Here is a 19,525-nt window from a genome sequence, read left to right as displayed (position 1 = left end):
TGAGCATGGGAGAGATTGTCCTACATGTGCTTACAGAGGTTGGCAACTCAAGGATCCATCACTCAAAACAGATTGCAATTGAGAAAATTGATGGAAGGATACATTTCTTCTATCTGCCCAGGAAAATGGCTTTCTAGAAGGGTGAACGTTGCAGGGGAGGCCAGGTAGATGAAATCAGTAGGCTCCTTTCCCTAGCAGACCACACAAAACATGGAGAAAAAATTTGTTCGTCTGCATATGCATACCCAAAAAGCAAAAAAAAAAAAAAAATTGACTTGACATTTATGATGAGCACAATTAATTTGCACACGTCTAATTCTATTCTTTCAAAACAACATTATGCCAAGATCATGGGATGTGATAAATATTAATTTACTGTGAAAAGCATAATTTATGTAAAATATGTATTTTTATAAGTCTGCACGGAGCAGAGTATTCTGTGTTAACAATCCTAAATGCATTGCCACCGAGTGTATCACATTGTCAGGAGACTCTTGTTCAGTGATATATGTTTTCAATTTATTTGTCATATGTGCCATCTATTTAAAATGTTAGTGATCTTGAACTTCATATTTGAATATAAGGTGACATCTAAACCTCTGTAATCTAAGGACTCAAACTCAAATACATGAATGATAACTTTTGAAAAAAATCCTGTGTTTTTACATTATGACCACAGAAACAGTTACGTCATGGTTGTGTCTCAGCTCAGCTTCCCTTCAGTAGAGGGGTACTTGGTGCCCTGAGAACTCGACTTGCAGGAATATGCAATTAAGGTGAAAGATATTCCGAAACTGCCTGGGGCATATTTTAAACTCACTACTGTGGCCTCTTATTTTTAACTTTAATTTCCATCTTCTAGTTAAAACTCTGAAGTTGTCAAAATCACAGACATGATTTTGCTTGCATGGTTCCTTAAAGAGAGGAATCTACAGACTCTTCCCCCCTCCCGATCTGAAATGAGTCCAGTTCCAAAATTCAAACTTCTGGATTTAAGAACTCAGTGAAAAAGAGCTTCATGAAATACAGTGTCAGATTTAACGTTTCTATTGCCTGACTTTTTAATGGGCCTTTATTAAATAAAATGTTATGGTGAAAATAGTCTTATTTTCAAGGAAGCAATACCTGCTGTACAGTTAACAGCCAGCTGATGGCCTGGTATATACCTAGTAGTCAATACTTTTTGTTAAACTATTGAAAAAAAGGAAAAATGAATGAACTTAGCAGTAATATAGATCATCTTGTTCCTTAGGCTTGGGAAATCAAACCTAAACAGTAGCAATTGCTAATAATAACCTGTAGGCCAGTAGGCCCACAGAATGAAAAAAATCTGTAGGAACGTTTTTAATATGGTGTTAACAAAAGGTTATCCTCATATTAAAAGATACTTTATATAATTTTTATATAATTTAAACCTCTATAATTCATAAATCATTTTATAAAATCCAGAAGCTCTCAGAATTTTCTGTTATATCATAGCCACCCAGGATATGTACATACCCTTTGGATTGCTGCTGAAGGTTTAAGACAAGTTATATACCTGTATACCAAAAACTAAAAATAAAATAGCCTAAGAACTATATATTTGAGATACATCTTCTCTACATGCCATGTAATTCCAACTTTAATTCTATTATATATGTTACAAAAATGAAATTAAACATTTTCAACCTGGGATTTTTTTAAATTAGTATTTATTTCTTTATGTGCTTTTAAAACTTGTCAACTTTGTAGTGTCTCAAGTACTTTTCACCCCAAAGTTTAGGAACAATTTAACTTTTTAGTTGGCTTTCATAGAATAAAGGATTAGAAGACTTACAAGAAATACTTCCTTTAGCAGTAATTACCTTGCTGACTTGACATAATTCTTGGTAGAAATATACTCTGTTGTTCTCTACAGTTGAATATTTGTTGGACAATATAGAGCCACTTGGGAAGAAATGATGACTGTCTTCCGATGTAATCAGCTAACCAACACAAAGATGGATAACACGTCAGGCAGTCATTTTCAAGTATATGAAAAAACCCAATTCTGTAAGACAAGGCTGAATGCCTCAGAAAGTCATGGTTCTCTTTGTCCTTTACAGATGGCCATCACAACAGTGACCCTTGGAGCTCCTCCAGTGGGATGAATCAGCCTGGCTATGCAGGAATGTTGGGCAACTCTTCTCATATTCCACAGTCCAACAGCTACTGTAGCCTGCATCCACACGAACGTTTGGTAAGGCAGACGTACATGGTAATGGGAATGTCACAGCTACTTTATTAAGTCTTACCCTCTGTCTTCCCATGCATGTGGGACTCTGCACATAAGTGCAAAAATGGCACACATCCATTATTCCTACAGTTGTATTGTTTCTGTGATCAAAGACGTAACAGGATCAGATCACCTTTGGAAACCCTTCCAGAGTCTCTCTGGCATTGTTCTTTTGTTTATTGTGTTTTGTTCTGTGCCTTCTTTATCACAATGTCAGCTTTCTTAGGTACGTAAATACATACTTATTTAAGTTGCAGAATCTTAGCATGGCGGTTCCTGGTCATTTTTTGCTGGCTGTAGTTTCAAAGAATGTGCTGCAGAGGGCAGAGTGATGGTCAGTAGGTTACATACATCACTGAGGGGCATTTTGTTTCCCCTTGACTAGCTCGTATCAGCTCTGGCCTGTTGTGAAGTACCTAAAAGAAGGAGTTTTTGTATTTTCTATGGACTTCCATCAGTAAGAGAAACCATGAGTTTTCTACATGGATCAGATTCCCATTTTTTAGTACTTTAACTTTAATTCCCATCCTAGCCTGCCACTCACACTCAGTTTTCCTCACTCCAGGTGAAAACTGCTGGGCTCTAGAGTGTTATGTCTTTCATTACTAAGCATTTCCACTCTGTCCATCACCTACATTAATCTATTCTAGCATGTCTCTTTATCTTGGAGGAAACAATTCAGGTGACTTTTTCAATCCTTAAATACCACCATAGCCCAGAGTCTGCTGTTGAACTTAAAGTTTGTCATTAAACGGAGGAAAGAGCCTAGATTTTAAGTTAGGTTTGGGATGCAGATAAGATGAAATTTGAGTCCCTTGTGCAATAACGTAGTCTAAAAAATGTGTGAACCTTAAATCCTACAAATGCAAAAGCATGTGAGAAATCGAGTGATCCTAGGTGATACCTGTACCACTGCTCTTCGTCTTGCATTTGCCCCTTTTTCTTCTCATATCCACATTTAGATGTCTTTCTCTGTTATGATAAAGGAAGTCATTCTGGATTTATGTGGTCTTTGGTCTCTTTTGCTCAAGCAGTACTGATAAAAAATAGGTATCTGATAACCTACTCCAATAATCAAAAAAATTCCAGAAGTTAAGATTTCCGATATCCTTGAAAATCCATATTTAGTTGGTCCTAGTGGTGGAGATGCTAAGTTGTCAGTTAGCCTATACATTCCTGAGAAGCGAACAGTAGAAATGGAATTGGCCTTTTTGTATCATCTCCCAAGATGGAACATGTAAATCACAAATTATCTCACATTTCAGCACATTTCAAGTAAATAGCAGATGACTTATTTTCAAATTTTCTCTTCACCCACCTCCTATTTGGAGATACTAGAGTGAAAGCTTAGAAAAATATCAACTGTATCCACTGTTATTATGCTAGAATTCCTTTTGGCTAACATTTTTATTTCTCCACCATCATTTTCCACTTCTTTAAAACCTTATGGTCAAAACTACATGTGTCCTATGAATAAGGAAAGTTTTGATTACAAATAAAAGCCTGGGGCACTATACCAGCATGTTGGGATTCCAGTTGTATTAAGAGTTGCCCACTTGATGTTGATTTTTCTTCCCTTCTGTGTTTCTTTCTTTTCCTGTCATGCTCAAGAGTTTTGAGTTAGGCAATTTGATTTTATCCTAGTCCACTTCATGCATGGGAAGTATCTTTGAAATGTGCTTCCATGCACAAAAAGTATAATTTCAAAAAGGGAACCAACTACATTTCTTTTAGAAAAAGTTTTGCAGAACCAAAACAATATTATCAACTAGGGAGAAAAGATCATTTTGAAGGATAACCCAATAGGCTATATCAGAAGCCATATTTGCAATGCCATTTATCTATCACAAAACACAGGATTTTCATTTTTCATCTGATCAGTTAACAGATTTCAGAGAGTATTTTTTTTCTTTTAAAGGGGACATGAATAGGCTATCTGGTAATGTATACTAATGATTTGTCTCACTGATAGTAAAGCTATTGAATTATTCTATCTAGTTGCCATTTTACTTTGAATATTTAGCCATCTGAAAATCTTTTTTTTTTTTTTTTGAGACGGAGTTTCGCTCTTGTTACCCAGGCTGGAGTGCAATGGCGCGATCTCGGCTCACCGCAACCTCCGCCTCCTGGGTTCAGGCAATTCTCCTGCCTCAGCCTCCTGAGTAGCTAGGATTACAGGCACACGCCACCATGCCCAGCTGATTTTTTGTATTTTTAGTAGAGACGGGGTTTCACCATGTTGACCAGGATGGTCTCGATCTCTTGACCTTGTGATCCACCCGCCTCGGCCTCCCAAAATGCTGGGATTACAGGCTTGAGCCACCGCGCCCGGCCTGAAAATCTTTTACTGAAGTGTCTTAGAAGAATCTGACACTGAGAATACTTTGAATATATAGTAGCAGTTGGTGTCCTTTCACTTGAAAATAATGGTAGTTCCTTATAATTTCATTCTTAGCATCTGGCTAGTCCCGTATTGAACAAAGGGATAGTTTAGAAAAAGCAAAGTGCTGTTCCTGGATTATTTGGGGTATAATTTGATAAGCCAAGTTGATATTATCTCTAAAGATAAAACATTTTAAAAACATCATTGCCTTCATCACTTTATACCATGTTATAATAGAATGTGTAATTAAAAAGCCTAAGATCCACATATTTCAGTAGCGACTGTCAAGTTACCGATGTTTAGTCTCTAAATCCCCTTTACAGTTTTCTCCTGTCCAACAGAATCCCACAGCTAATCATTACTGTGTTACAGATACACACACAAAATCATTCAGATGAATGGAGTTTGTGGTTAAGCTTTGGAATGGGTGGTTGTGGATGATTTATGTTTGGAATGACTTGGCAGAGTTCTTTGTAAGAACAGGATAGAGTCTTCGCTGTCTGGCATGATTTAGGCATGGTCTTTGCACTACAGGGCGAAAACAGTCCTAGGAGTCTGGGATTTTCCTTTAAAGGAAGTTCTGTTGTCTTTTATTTTTTGTAACATAAACCCTTACTTCAGTAATTCTCAACCGAAGGCAATTTTGCCCTTTGGGAAACATTTGGCAATGTCTGGGGACATTTTCATTGTTATAACTAGGGGCTGGCTGCTACTGGAATCCAGTGTGTAGAGGCTAGGGGTGCTGGTAAACATGACATCATGTACAGGAGAGGCTCCACAGCAAAAAATTACCTGGCACAAAAGATCAGTAGTGCCAAGGTTGTAAAATCCTGCCCAAACCCAAAGCATGATTTTATTCTTATTTATATGTACCAGCTATTATATTTTCTAATCTTTAAATAATCAACCAGTAGATGAATAAAAAATACCACTAATGGAAACATTTCCAACAGTTACTCTGTTAATAGACACTAAATACACTACTCTTGGGGATCATAAGTTAAAGTGAATGAATAGTGGGCATGTAAAGCCTCACACTTTGTCACACTCCTCTTATCCTTTGTAACAAAGAGGACAGGCAGTAACAGCTAGAGTAAGAGACTAAGAGGACCTCTTACAGTTGATCCCTAAATCCTCTAAAAGAGACATTATTCTCTGTCTTTATTACAGAGATGTATTTATTCCATCTCTGAATGATAGTAGTTTTCAAGATAGTTTTTAATGTAAAATAATCTACTTATAAATCTCATTAGTTTACTTCAGCATCTAATTTTCTGAGTCTCTAAAAATAACTGGTTTACATGGATTGCATTGGTTTCCACCTTTTAAATGTATGAGGATTAATTTTTCCTTTTACTCTTTGAACTCACCATTAACCCTTTGTCAAGTCCCAAATTACTGCCCGTTTTACATAAAAAGTTCCAAAAATTCTCACGGATGTGTTACCTGTTTTGTTCTTGATTATTGTAGTTAAATATTTTTTATAACTATTTTTCTCTTTTTTTGATTTTTGCACATTATGGACCAATTTGTAGTTCATCTGTTCTTCAGAAATTCCACATGGAATAGGATGGTGGAGAAGTCAAGTTAAACTTAGTCATCTGTATTTTTTCCCACATTCTGTTTCTTTTCCTCCCTTTTGTTATAGTGTTTACCTCTAGAGCAGAAATAGCTGTATCCCTGTTAAGCCTTCAGATTACCTGTGCTATGGAATGGGTCTACTGTATTATTCATTGGAGGAAATTCCGTGGACTACCTTGGGTATTCTTTAGGTGGCAAGTAGAAATGAGTTTTAACAGGTGGCCTAAGGAATTTTGGGGTCAAGGAAAGAAAGAGGTCCATGGAATTAAAAAATGTGAAAGGCATTCTCAAGAACTTGGAAAGATTTAAAGGGATCATCTCAACTTTTTTACTGAAGTCTTTTAAGTTGGGCTGTTTTGGGCTTCCAGAGGTAATATTTTCAAAAACATGCATGTGACATTGACAAATCTTACCTCTGATACGTAGATTCATTTTCTTAGACTATTTAGTTGGCTCTCAAAAAAGTTATACTTCAATCCACTGTTTGTTAAAGTCTAACTGATAACTGGTTGTTTATTGAGCATATAGTGTAATTATGTGTTCAATAGTTAGCCACAAGTTGTGGGATACAGAACTATAAGCTGTATTCCTTTAAAGAGTTTACAATAAAGGTGAAAATACACTAGAATGAGCAAGAAATGAAAGGCAAAGTATAATTGTTAAAGGGCATTGTGAAGAATGTAAGTGCGTTAGGCACCTGGAGAGAAGAGATTGTGGAAGTAGCCAGGGAATCTTCAAGAAAGAGGTAGAATTCAAGATGGATCTCACAGAGTAAATAGGGCAGTACTCAAGAGACTATGGTTTCATTCCTCGTGAACAAATGCTTGGGTTTTAAATACCTGTGACTATCAGCATTATATTCCATCTCTAATTTTGAAATAAACAATTTTAACAGCATTTCCAATAATGATATAATAAAGACTCATAGTCCATTCATGTATTACATATGAAGAAAAAGTGTATTTTAGCTTCAATACTTTGTCTTTACATAACACATTCAAATGCCTATGAGAATAACTTTTGAAGCTGCTTTTTATCTTGAAAATAGCTCAGCACGTTTTTGTAAATTACTATGTCCATTTTAGTGATCTGTTCATTCCCAAGCAGATGGGTGGATTGCAACTAATTTGCCACCTGACGGGCACTGTGACATACCCAAGAAATGTAGTTTACTTGGAAAACTAATATAATGATTAAACTCAAAGCAAAGTCTTAAACCAAATGATTGTGTGAAGATGTTCTTTCATTGCCAGCTATATGAGGAGTGCTTGTAGGTAGGACATGGAAAGAAAGGACTCAGACCAAAATAAATCATATGGTTCTAATTTAATTCAGTAGAGTCAATGGTTACATATTGATGAGTGAGAGAAATATTTAATCATTAGTGCTTTTTAAATTTTTTATTTACTAAATTTTATCGTTGCTGTGGTTCAGAAAGATAATTTAATTTGGGAGGAAGAAGATTTGAGACTGTTGACTCTTTGCCATCTAGTTTCAAGAAGGTCAGGATGAAATATAATATAAGCCCTGTGGGTCATAATGTTGTTTATTCATTATATAGTGGAATCGTTTTCACTTGATCAATAGGCCGTATAAACAATTAATGATAGAGTGGCCTTCTATGTTTCTGAAACGTTGGAGATGATTTTAAGCAGTAATTTGGTAGATTTCGAGATTGTGATCATTTCTCAGTGTCCCTCATTGCCATTATATTCCTCCACAGTGGATGCAAACTGAAGCTAACTATGTATCTGTATAACTTACTATTTGAAAAATGAAAGCTGTCAGATATAAGCAAGATATATTCTTGGCTGTTTTGAAATTCTAAAAGCTGTCTCCATTGTAAAATAGAGAGTTGTGAGAAAAGTATTTGAAAACTAACTAACTCAATACCTTATGATTAAATATGGCCACCTTTTTCTGCTTCTTGCTATAGAGCTATCCATCACACTCCTCAGCAGACATCAATTCCAGTCTTCCTCCGATGTCCACTTTCCATCGTAGTGGCACAAACCATTACAGCACCTCTTCCTGTACGCCTCCTGCCAACGGGACAGACAGTATCATGGGTGAGTCAAAGAAATGCCAATTCTGATACCGACAATCGGTGTCTGGGTTTAATCATCAAGGACCTCCTTTTTCCCCTTCATAAGTGAATAGCAATTAGGCAATAAATATTAGTCACATAACACACAAATGAGCCAAACAGAAATAAAACCACTGGCTTGAGCATAACCGCATTTTTGGTCACAAGATACTGAAATTTGGCTACATTGTCCATTGCAAATCATTAGATTGAACCAGGGTTCAAACAGACCAAAACTTCCTTGTTCCTCACACTCAAAAATAGTGAACAAAGTCATAAGATGAGCCATCATCTTACGGGCAGCTTACTAGTGAGCTACAAAGCAGAATAGCTCTTAATGATACTTACTGATCGCTTCCCAAATTCCAGTTACTGTGCTCGGCTCTTATCCGTGGTGTGCCACTGTCTTCCAAGGACTGGTTTATGTGAAAGTCTCAGGTGACTGTTAGTAACTACATGAGGTTAATCTTGTGGAGAATGACGCTGTGGAGTCCCTCAGAGGGGTAGAATTATCTGCTCAGTTATGAGAGAGGAGACGCCTGGGCATCAATTGGCCAGAAGTTATTTGCTGCTTTTTTTTTTTTTTTTTTAACTCCAAGGACATTTACTAATGAGTTAAGGTATAAGAAGAATGCTGCTCCCATAAACTGAGCCGTCATCCTCTCCTTTCTTCTGATGTTCACTGTAGTCTTTTCCCTGGGACAGGTGGTTCCCCAATCAGTACTCCCACGTGAGACACGAACTGGGTTGGATGTCCAGCTTCCCCTGGAGGGAAGAGTTGGAGTTGATGGGGAGATAGCCACTACCTTCTTCTGAACCAGCTTTGACAACCTTGTTGTTCAGATGAGCAGCACAGCTTAGTGCACCAGGGTCTTCTTAGAACTTCAGACTTCTCAGATGGTCACTTTCTGTGGTTCTAGCTCAAACTAACTCCTTGCTTGGCCTGAATGTCACTCTCAGAGCATCCATGGGGAGAATACTCAGTATATGTCTTTGAGAGAAAACTATGTGACAGAATAATGCTGCTGTTTAATCCTCTTAGCTCTTTGCACTTGTTTTCTTGAGAGAGTGTGTAGAATTTTGGGAAGTGGTGTGAATCACTTACGTAGGAACGTTTTTGATGAAGGAGAGATGTGTTTTGAAATGTTGGAAATATACTTTCTGCCTCAATAATGCCCTCCCTGCTTATTCAGTAATATATTTCACACTTGAGATGAGCCATCTCGCAGCATCTCCACTCCACTATCCTGTCTAAGAGGCAAGTAGAGGAGAGAGTTTCCATTTCTGTAACTCTAACCAAGCTTCTACAAATGCGTTGCATCAGTTTGACCTTGGAGAGCTACAGACAGAGGTCACATGGGGAAGTTTGTTAGCTATCAGTGCAGTTTTGGCAGATTTGAAAAACAAGAAGAAAGAAAGCAGTGCAGAACTGAAAGAGTGAGAAAAGCATATTTCACTTCAGTGTGGTTTGACAAATGGAAAGCCCCTTTCTGCAGTCATGAGGTCTGGTTATAAAGAAGGATGACCGGTCATTCATCCTTTTACATGACAGATTTCCTGTCTACTTGTGGTCTGAGTAATTTTCTTTTTTAGGAAGGTATGAAGGTGGAACAGAACCTCGAGTTGAGGAAAACATATTTAGGCGCTGTTTGAAAAAAAGTTTTTCTGATTGATTTGCAAAACAGTCCTCTTGAGAGAGTGGCACTATGACTTGGAAAGGACATATCAGGAAATGGGGTGGTTATCTCCATGAGTTGTAAACAGCTCAGCCACAGTTTTCAGTGGGAATGAGGTTTGCTTGGTTTTAGCTGATGGTCTTCATCATTAGTTTGTGGATGAACAGGAGAATCTACTTGTTGGTCTTGGTGGAGTGGAGCAATAGGTGACTTCGATATGCTAAGAATAGATTTAACTTGTTAAAAACCGCAGGTCCTTATTTAAGGGTCTTGACAATAATAAAGGAGCTATAATTTAAAAACAAAAGTATGAGATTTTTAGAACCCAGAAAAGGGCTTTTTAGAAATTTATCACATACATTATTTTATAATAATGGATGCACTTGTCAAAATCCATTAGCACAATGAGAAAAAGAGGCATATTTTTTCAGGAAATAGTTAGATATGGTAATTCAGCATTTTAGAGGAGCAAACCTTTATTGTTTTGCATGAATACAGATATTACTTTAAGGTTACTTTAAGAGAGAATATTCTAGAATGTTTTTCTTTAAAATTGCATGTTCACCAATTGCATACGTGAAAATGCAGAGGAAAATTTAAGCATGATAAGCCTTAGTGTTGCATGATGTTTGAGTGGCCCCCGTTTCTTCACACTTAAATTCTCTTAGTCTTTGGTTTGAATTTTTCAAGTGTGGTAGAAGTCAGTGATGGCAGCGTGTCTGTATAACAAGAGAAGCTTTCTCTTCTGATGTTAGTGATACTTCCCTAACAAACAGTATGGATTAATAGGATACATCTGCAGACTTTCAAAAATATTTGGCATATACTCACTCATTCTGAAATGCAGGAAATAAAGAAATATTACGTTGCCTGTATCTCAAAGAACAAACAGAGCTAATTAAATAATTGGTAAATAGGGAACACATAGCCTGACACATGTTTGAGATTACACTTGATTCTGTAGAAAATGACTGTAAGCAATACTAATGCCTTAAGAATGGGGTTCAAGCACTAACACATGGACATCACATTTTTCACGTTTTCTTGGTGAAAAGTTGCAAGACGGTGCCGTCTTTTCATACATGGTGTTGATGTCTTAGGAAGCTGCTTCTTCAGTTCAGAAGAGGGCTGCTGTCCTTCCTCCCAGTGTCATGTTATCACATGTCTTTCTGGTGGTCAGCAGTTATCCTGAACTGACACTAGACCAACGCAGTGCCTGTGGGGTGAGATACAAGCTCTAGAACTCTCAGAAGGTAACCTCTGTTACCACACTCCCTTTCTTCTTCTTCTGTCCTCTGCATCTCAAAGATGGAAGACCCCCACTGAGGTTTGCTGTTTATTTGGCTTGGGGGGAGTGACTGGGCGTTTCCTGCTTTGTTCTATTTTGCCCTATAATATCCCATATCATTTTTTGAGAAGTCCTTAAGAAGGATAAAGCTTACTCAGATTACATTAATGAGGGTTCTTATTTTATAATGACACATTCATCCATGGATTTTCAAGAGAATTGTAGAATAAGGTGTTTTATTCATTGCATATAGTCTAACTGCTTTTCTCAAGCCTTGCTGTGAAACTCTGGAGATCATATTAGACCTTTCTGAATTGAAAGGCTCATCTAATTTAGCCCTGGAATTAGGGGAATATAATGTATGAGACACAGCGTGGATTCATAGTGGTTCAGCTGGTGGAGCACCCAGTTAAGAAGAGTAGCTGTCGGGGTCTTTGGGAGTTATCAGCATCAGCATCCTCTACTCAGTTCTTCAAACTCTTTCAGTGTTATGCCATTGGGTATTCTCAGAAGCAGTGCAGTTCAGTGCTTCTGTATCTGAGCACACATACGGAGGAGGAAGTAAGTTATTAGATACCAGCCATAGAGAATAGGAATGTCTACAGGATTGTAACCATACACATTTGGCTAGCCACATATTTCCTTCCTATTTGCAATAATATCCAGTAGCCCTTTCTGATGGAAAGAAGTAAGAGGACTCCCTACCATAGCACAGACTACTGAGACTGCTCTAGGATGAGAATACTTTGTCTCCCCATTGGGAGACACCATCTGTATACATTCACAGGTGTGATCCTTTGTAGTTTAGGGCCACACACACTCCCTTATCCTCAGAGGTAAATGGTCCTATAACTAACATAATGGTTATAATGACTATTACTGTTTTATTAGTCTTTAACTGGCCTACTTTCTAATACATGGTCTTTCCCATGTTTTTAAACCTCAAACCAAACAGTGTTGAAGGAACAGGCTACCAAGATTGATTTAATACACCATATGCTAAAGATTACCCTGGAATATCTATCTGGTTCATGAATTAATCTGGCTTAGAACTTACACTTCTAATAACATGTTTGTGTGACATGTTAGTATGTGGCTTGTCTAGTAGAAACATTATGTCCTTTTCCCCTTGAGGACTTGGTTTCACAGTAATTTTATTATTAGAGTAGTCATATAATATGCACTTTATATTTTATAAGAATCTCAAGCCCTCAAATAGTCATGTGATGAACAAGCGCAGCGCATAAGGGTAATAGGAAGTTTATCCGTCAGTGTCAAGGCATCTTAGTTAGAAAGACCACCAACAGAGAACAATAAACTAGTTTGATTTAAGTCTTCTCCTCCGTTTCCTGTGCACAGTCAGGAAGCCCAGCTTCCGCCTGAATTCATAGGAATCTCTCCTGTTAAAAATTAGTGCATTGTAGTCTATATACTTGGGTTTTTATTTTACAATGGTTGTAGTAGCAGTGCTGGAAATGATCCCTCTTTTTATCAGCTTTATAGACAAGCCCATGGCGTTGTTATGCTGCTTCTAATGGTTTAATAACATGAGGGTCACTCGGACACAGTTTAGAAAAACCTATGTTGAAAGCAGTCATCTTCTCTCAAGCAAACACAGTGTGAATTGTGCTTCTTATTCCTTTGATGCCTTCGTGATGTTCCCAGCCTTAGATGGTGGGTGGGTGTTAAAGGGGCAACACATTTTCCAAATTCTGATTTTTAGTAGTTGATCCCAAGGCACCACTCATCCCAGTGTTTTGTTGAGGGTGTGTTCTAATGGGAATGAACATTCCCCCAAAAGCTGAGACCAGGACAGAGGGTGGTCTAACACATAGCCCAAGATACAAAACCCTTCTTTCTGCTTCATCTTCCAGGCAGCAACAGCACTTGTGTTCAAGCCATCTGAACAATACTTGGGTGGCAGGCAGTGTTGAAGCCTCCTACAAAATTACAGTTCCCCTTAGTAACTGCTCATCTTCCATTCATATTTGAATGTTACAGCTCTCCTTAGGGACTGATTATTTTTCTCTTAGGCAAGATAAATTGATTAGAGCCAAAATTAGAAATCGATAAAGTCTTTACCAAGCCAAATGCATTAGTTTTCATCTTTCTTTCTGTTACGTGGGCATTTTGATCATTTTCTAATATGAGTTGACAAAAATCTTGGGCCTCAAGGAGTAATCAAGTCCTGTTATGTTAAAGCTGAAAAGGAGGATATGATGTTACTTGCTAAACATGGCCCAATTCTCAATCCCCCCCCCAAAAAAAAATTATGCCACTTGAAAATTAAAATATATTTACTTTCCAGTTATGCCCTTGGTTATATCAGTCACACAAATAAAAAGAGAAATCTGTTAGAGAAGGACCCATGTAGCTTACCATGTTCAGGGAATCTAGAAAATGTAGCTTCTCCAGTGTTTCCTGGACCAGAACAAAAGGCATTCCAAGTGAAAGGGCAAACTGGCCCCAGTAAACTGCTTTGAAATTTAAGCCCTCGGGTTTGGCACTCCAGCTGTTGCAAGGTAAAATGGCTTCATGTTAAAAAATAGTCTGTTCTTATCAGTGGTTTCCATGAGTAGCCTTTGTAGTTTTCTGAAATATTTTCATGACAAGATGAGGTAAGAAGCTGATTCTATTTTTAATTCTATTTCCTGAGTCATAATATCTCCCTGTATAAAACAGGCACTGATAGAAAGTTTAGTTAGAGAGCTGTAGTACTAAAGAAATCAGAATGATCATAACTGGTCTCTTCTTGTGTGATTTTTAGGGCATATATGTTTAGGTTTTAAATGCTCCTAAAATATTTTTATTGGTTTTGAATACTTTGTTTAGTTTCATAAAAATATGTGTATTATTTATAATCTTCATTTTAAATTGTTTAAAGGACGAGTTAATCTTTTGAAAGCCACTACTGTAGCAGATATTATCTGTAATGAAACAATATCTTGTTCTTTTTTGGCTTAGGTTCTTTGTTAGATAATGTGATTTTTTCCAGTGTAGCTCTGAACTTTTTGTGAAAATCTATATTCAAATCAACCAGATAACACGAATCATTTTGACTGGTAGATCTAATTTTTAGGTATATAATAATGAAAAGAAATACCGTTTCTAGGGGGAAAAAAAGATGAGTGCCCCCCAAATACCATGGTAATGCATACTGAAAAAGGTTCGTGTCATCTGTATTTCACATCGTTATTATTTTCTCTTTAGAATTGTTTTTAGGGTTTTTCTTTTGTTTGTTTTTTTCCTTTGAGACAGAGTTTTGCTCTTGTTGCCCAGGCTGGAGTGCAATGGTGCTATCTCGATCCCGGCTCACTGCAACCTCTGCCTGCCGGGTTCAAGCAAATGTCCTACCTTAGCTGGGCATAGTGGCGCATGCCTGTAATCCCTGTTTTTAGTCTTTAAAGAACTTCTTAATGCAGAAATTCTTCTCATTTTCACACTAGATATACTTTGTTGTATTTTATCTTTGCTAAATATTTTTAATACGCTTGATATCTGAGTTGCTCCCACTGATCCATTTGTATGATGTCAGACCCTCATTTCAAAGAACTCACTTATACAGTTCCTATCATGAGTACTGATACCTCATGTATTTTTAATGTAACTTTGTGATAATGGAAAAGAGGCCTGTTTTGTCACAAGGTAATTGTGTTCTTTTTATCAGTTTTCTTTCAGTATTTTAGCAATTAACAAGTAAATATGGGTGTGGGTTTTGTGAACCACATAAAGCATATCTCGAAAGATTATCTGACTTGCCCAACATATAAACATATGAAAATAACAAGCATAGTTTAGCTATGCTAAGCAGAGGTCAGGAGGATTAAATGATGACCTGGAAAAGCCATAGAATTGGACCACTGAAGATCTGACCCCCCCCCCCCACTACTGCATTTTACAAGTCTGGAAGGTGATGACAACACATTTGTAAGAAAGAAGGCTCTCTTAGTTCAAGAATAGGGCTGGAAAGTCTTACAAATTATATACCTATTTAATGAAGTTTTGCTTGGATTCATTGGGTGATTTAAGCTTTCCTTTTCTTCTTTCACAAAATAGTGAAAACAAATCTTACCCCAGAACTCTAATAGGTTTTATTTAGATACTATGTCAATTTACTGATATTGAGGCCTTAATAAATGCAACATATCCCAAGTTCTAAGCATTCTGTTAATACTGAAGACCTCACAAGAATCCTGGAAATCCCATTCTATCACTTAAGTTACAAAGGCAAGATACCTTCAAACCATACGTATTAAAGGAAGCTGACTTTGAGATATATACTGGAATATATGTCTTTTATTATTCACAATACTCTTTGTTCTTCTCTTTTGTAGATAAAAATACCAGTGTTTAAGGCAGTCGAGATAAGCTTCATGAATATGTAGACTTATTTTATCTCTGGAATCTGAGACCATATCGACTTTTAGTAGCATAACAGTTCACTTTTTCTTAGTGTGAACACAGACTTTAAAATCTGTGGAGAATATATGTTGTTGAAAACGTTAAAAATATTTTCTCTCCTTGTTAGGCAGACCTGTTGTAGAAATATTTGTTTGTTTGATATACTGTGGAACTATGAGAAGAATACCTCTTTTTGCTATGTATAAAATTTCTATTTATTTGAAAACAGGTAGAAGTTATTTGTGAAGATAATTCCATGTGCTATAAAATAATATAAAGAAAAGACAGACTCTGAGGACTCCAGAGGCCTGAAAGTACCATAGACTTGTCAACAATGACCGTCACATAGTTTGCTACCATTCACCAGCTCATCAACAGCAAGGGGAAAGTCATAGCAAGGAAACCACTTTATCTTTAAACCAAGATGTCAGGTTTATATTTTATCTGTAAAAAAAGTAACATGAATATATTTGACATCTACCTCAGCAAACAAATTAATGCTAATTAAAGATTAATGTGTTGTAATTAGCATTAAAAATGCAATTAAATTGTGAGTAAATGGACCAGGAATAGAAAATTGTTAGACGTCTCACTGCCTGGTTTTCATATTCTGCCTTTTGTTTTTGCAGCAAATAGAGGAAGTGGGGCAGCCGGCAGCTCCCAGACTGGAGATGCTCTGGGGAAAGCACTTGCTTCGGTGAGGAAATATTGACTTTGGGCTCCATATGTACCATGGTAAAGGGTGAACTTTAATCAGAAGTGGACATTTGGAATTTTCGAAAATGAATGGCAAATAGCTTTGATTTTTGGAAAATGGTAGCTTTCTTGTATAACAGTCATTGGAAAATTTGAGAAGGATCTGAAGCTTCCCATATCTACATATAGTCTCTTCCATCTAATCTTCACCGTGGTACTAAACCACACTCAATTATGGATGTGGGAATATTCTCCTGATTTTAGGTTTATAGGTTTTTTTATACTGATGTCTTATTTTTCTCTAAAGTAATATGAGTGCTCAATGACCAGCTAAGACTGTCAGCAGGGAATAGTTGTAAAACACTTTGGAAGAGGCATTTGGAAAAAAATGACAATAACTGACGTCCACGAAGAAATGTCATGTAATTGGCACCTGGGGGACTCAGCTTCTCTGCTTTGCCCACCCACTGCCAGGAAGCTAAAATTGGACATTTCTTATATGTTCCCTGATGACAAAATGGCATACCTTCATTGTCTCGGAGAGTACATATGTGGTATTTTAGTCAAAAGCTAAACATGGTCATTTACAAATATTAAGTGGAGGGCCGGATGCTGTGGTTCACACCTGTAATCCCAGCACCTTGGAAGCCGAGGTGAATGGGTCACTTGAGGGCAGGAGTTTCAAGACCAGCCTGGCCACCGTAGGGAAACTCCATCTCTACTAAAAACACAAAAATTAGCTGGGCTGGGTGGCTCGTGCCTATAATCTCAGCTCCTCAGGAGGCTGAGGCAGGAGAATTGCTTGAACCCGAGAGGCAGAGGTTGCAGTGAGCTAAGATCATGCCACTGCACTCCAGCCTGGGTGACAGAGCAAGACTCCGTCGAATGAATGAATGAATGAATGAATGTAAGTGAAGATTTGCTTCTCTAAGATTTTGTCTCTTCAGTTAGCTTTTACCATTGGGAGCATTAAAAAAGTTCACACTCTGTTAGCATTGTGCCCTAAGTAAAAGTTTTTGTTTCATCTGGGCCTTCTAATGCTATGGAATCAAATGCCTTAATCTGGCAAAGGAGTGGCAAAATATCTTAAAAACGATCCTATCCAACTTCTCATTTTGTAGATGAGGAAAGTTCAGAGTATCTACTTGGCTGGCCCATAGCCACACAGCCAGTAAGAAGAAAAGTCGAATTGAAGTCCCCAGACCCCGGTCTGGCTCTTTTTCCTCCATCTCATACCACATCAGTTAATTCTTCTTTTGAAAAATTAAAATAATTGTTAAGTTTTTTATTTGACAATATTGGTACTGTAGTTGATTGTTACATGTATTTTGTAACTTGTAAGTTTTAAATGAATTGCATTGACCACTTTGTCGTTTAGAAAAAATGTGAATTATTTTAATGAATGAGGGTGTTTTTTTTCTTTCTCCTTATTGTTTTAAGATCTATTCTCCAGATCACACTAACAACAGCTTTTCATCCAATCCTTCAACTCCTGTTGGCTCTCCTCCTTCTCTCTCAGGTAGTGTATTTCAAATCCCATTTCATCGTATAACAGTTTATGAGAATGATTTCCCCCTTATACTTCCTGCTCTAGTAGGTGGAAACTCACTTCCCACCAAATCCCAAAACTTAATGTTCCCGTCACAGACAAATACAAAGGGGTGAGAGAGACAGATTACCAGATAACAGTGTAGTCGTTTACATCCATTCATTTTCTTAAAAATTAGATTATCTTTTTAGAATATACAGGCATATGGAAAATGCATTTCTTACACTTTTCTTAGCTCTGCAGAAGACACCCAACAGCAGAATAATGTATTCCAATAAAACGTCTCAGATGAAAAAACTAAGTTAATATAGTCATGAATATGAATATAGACTATATAGTCATCAAATATAGACTATTTAAATGGATCATTTCCTGCAGAAATGTTAGGCTTTCCAAATTCCCTCTTTAAAGTACATGCCATTGGGATGTTTGGAGAAAACTATAATTTTGTAAATAAATTGTGAAATAGTTGTGTGGAGTAGAAGGGTTGCTTGACTTCAAAATATAACATATTCATGTGACTTGTGGCTTCAATTTGAATAACTCTAATTTTTAGAGTTAGGTCAGTAAATGATTTTATTTTTCAGGGATCCATTTAAGAGACTCATTGTCTTTCCAATATAAACGCTTCCAGAAAGCCTTCCCTGGTTCATGTCTCTGCTCTTAGGAAAGGGGACAGGTAGCTTATTAAAAAAACAAAACAACATCAACAACAAAACCTAAATCACATCTGTACCTGATGGAAACCTTACCTTACTGTAATGTAGAGTGGAGTCACTTGCCTATGTCATTCCCTGCGTGCTGCTCTCATGGCCTGGTGTAAACTGGGCTCCTTGGTTGAGAACAGGAGGTTCACATTGCCCCACACTTTCAGAAGTGTTGGTCACGGCTTAGCTGGGATTTAATATCAGCCTCTTCCAAGCCTCCATAGTATGGGAAGATCACAGAATAGAGAGGGCAGTTCGATTCTGAAGTCTGTATGTCCAGAGAGACCATGTTGAAACTGGGAAGCAATTGAGGTGATTTTAAGAGGATAACGAAACATTTCCCTTGGTGGCAGTAGAAAGTAGAGTTCAGTATTGTTGTAGTCCCCTGGTTCTGTACCAAATTCTTACACTCTGAAAAATGATTTCAAGTGTCAGTATTCTCCTTCGAGACAACAAGAGATAGAGAAATCTGAGCAGGTGGGACTCCAAGTTCCACATTGCAAACAAAGCAGCTTTCATTTTATTCATTTTCTAATTTAGAAAGAAAAAAATGTTCTATGGTATCATAATGTTTGAGAACAATAAAGGTAGTCTGATATCCTGATTTTACAGATGAGAAGATGGAGTCCCCAAAAGAGAGTTGAATTGTTGAGTTTATACCGGTCATAATAGCAGAGCTTGGACAAAAATCTGGTGCCCACAGTTCTGCCAGTCCACTTTTAGATTAATGGTGGGAATGAAAAATTAGTATGAACAGCCATTCCAGAAAACATCACAAATTCCCTCGACCTGAGTAGTGTGCTTTCGGTGAAAGGCACAGAAACAAGGCTAGAGATGCCACTTTTTGGGTCTTGGTAATGCATCATGGAAGACCACATGTTAGGAAGAAAGAACTTTTATG

General features: G+C 37.3%; 1 protein-coding gene across 50 annotated transcripts in view; it reads left to right on the top strand.

The window, feature by feature from the left end:
- The window catches only part of TCF4 (transcription factor 4), a 370,299-nt gene that overhangs the window by 315,821 nt on the left and 34,953 nt on the right, over positions 1-19,525 (top strand). For all 50 annotated transcript variants that reach the window (XM_032293849.1, XM_032293840.1, XM_032293844.1 and 47 more), the window contains 4 exons: positions 2,088-2,221; positions 8,158-8,290; positions 16,302-16,369; positions 17,809-17,887. In XM_032293849.1, coding sequence (XP_032149740.1) covers positions 2,088-2,221; positions 8,158-8,290; positions 16,302-16,369; positions 17,809-17,887 — 414 coding nt within the window. The remainder of the gene's footprint in view (positions 1-2,087; positions 2,222-8,157; positions 8,291-16,301; positions 16,370-17,808; positions 17,888-19,525) is intronic.

This window comes from Sapajus apella, unplaced genomic scaffold, assembly GCF_009761245.1.
Source record: "Sapajus apella isolate SASKATOON/1434 unplaced genomic scaffold, GSC_monkey_1.0 scaffold30, whole genome shotgun sequence".
NCBI classification, from domain to species: Eukaryota; Metazoa; Chordata; class Mammalia; order Primates; family Cebidae; genus Sapajus; species Sapajus apella.
Note: the sequence above shows the minus strand (reverse complement) of the source record. Positions and strands in the feature narration are given on the sequence as shown.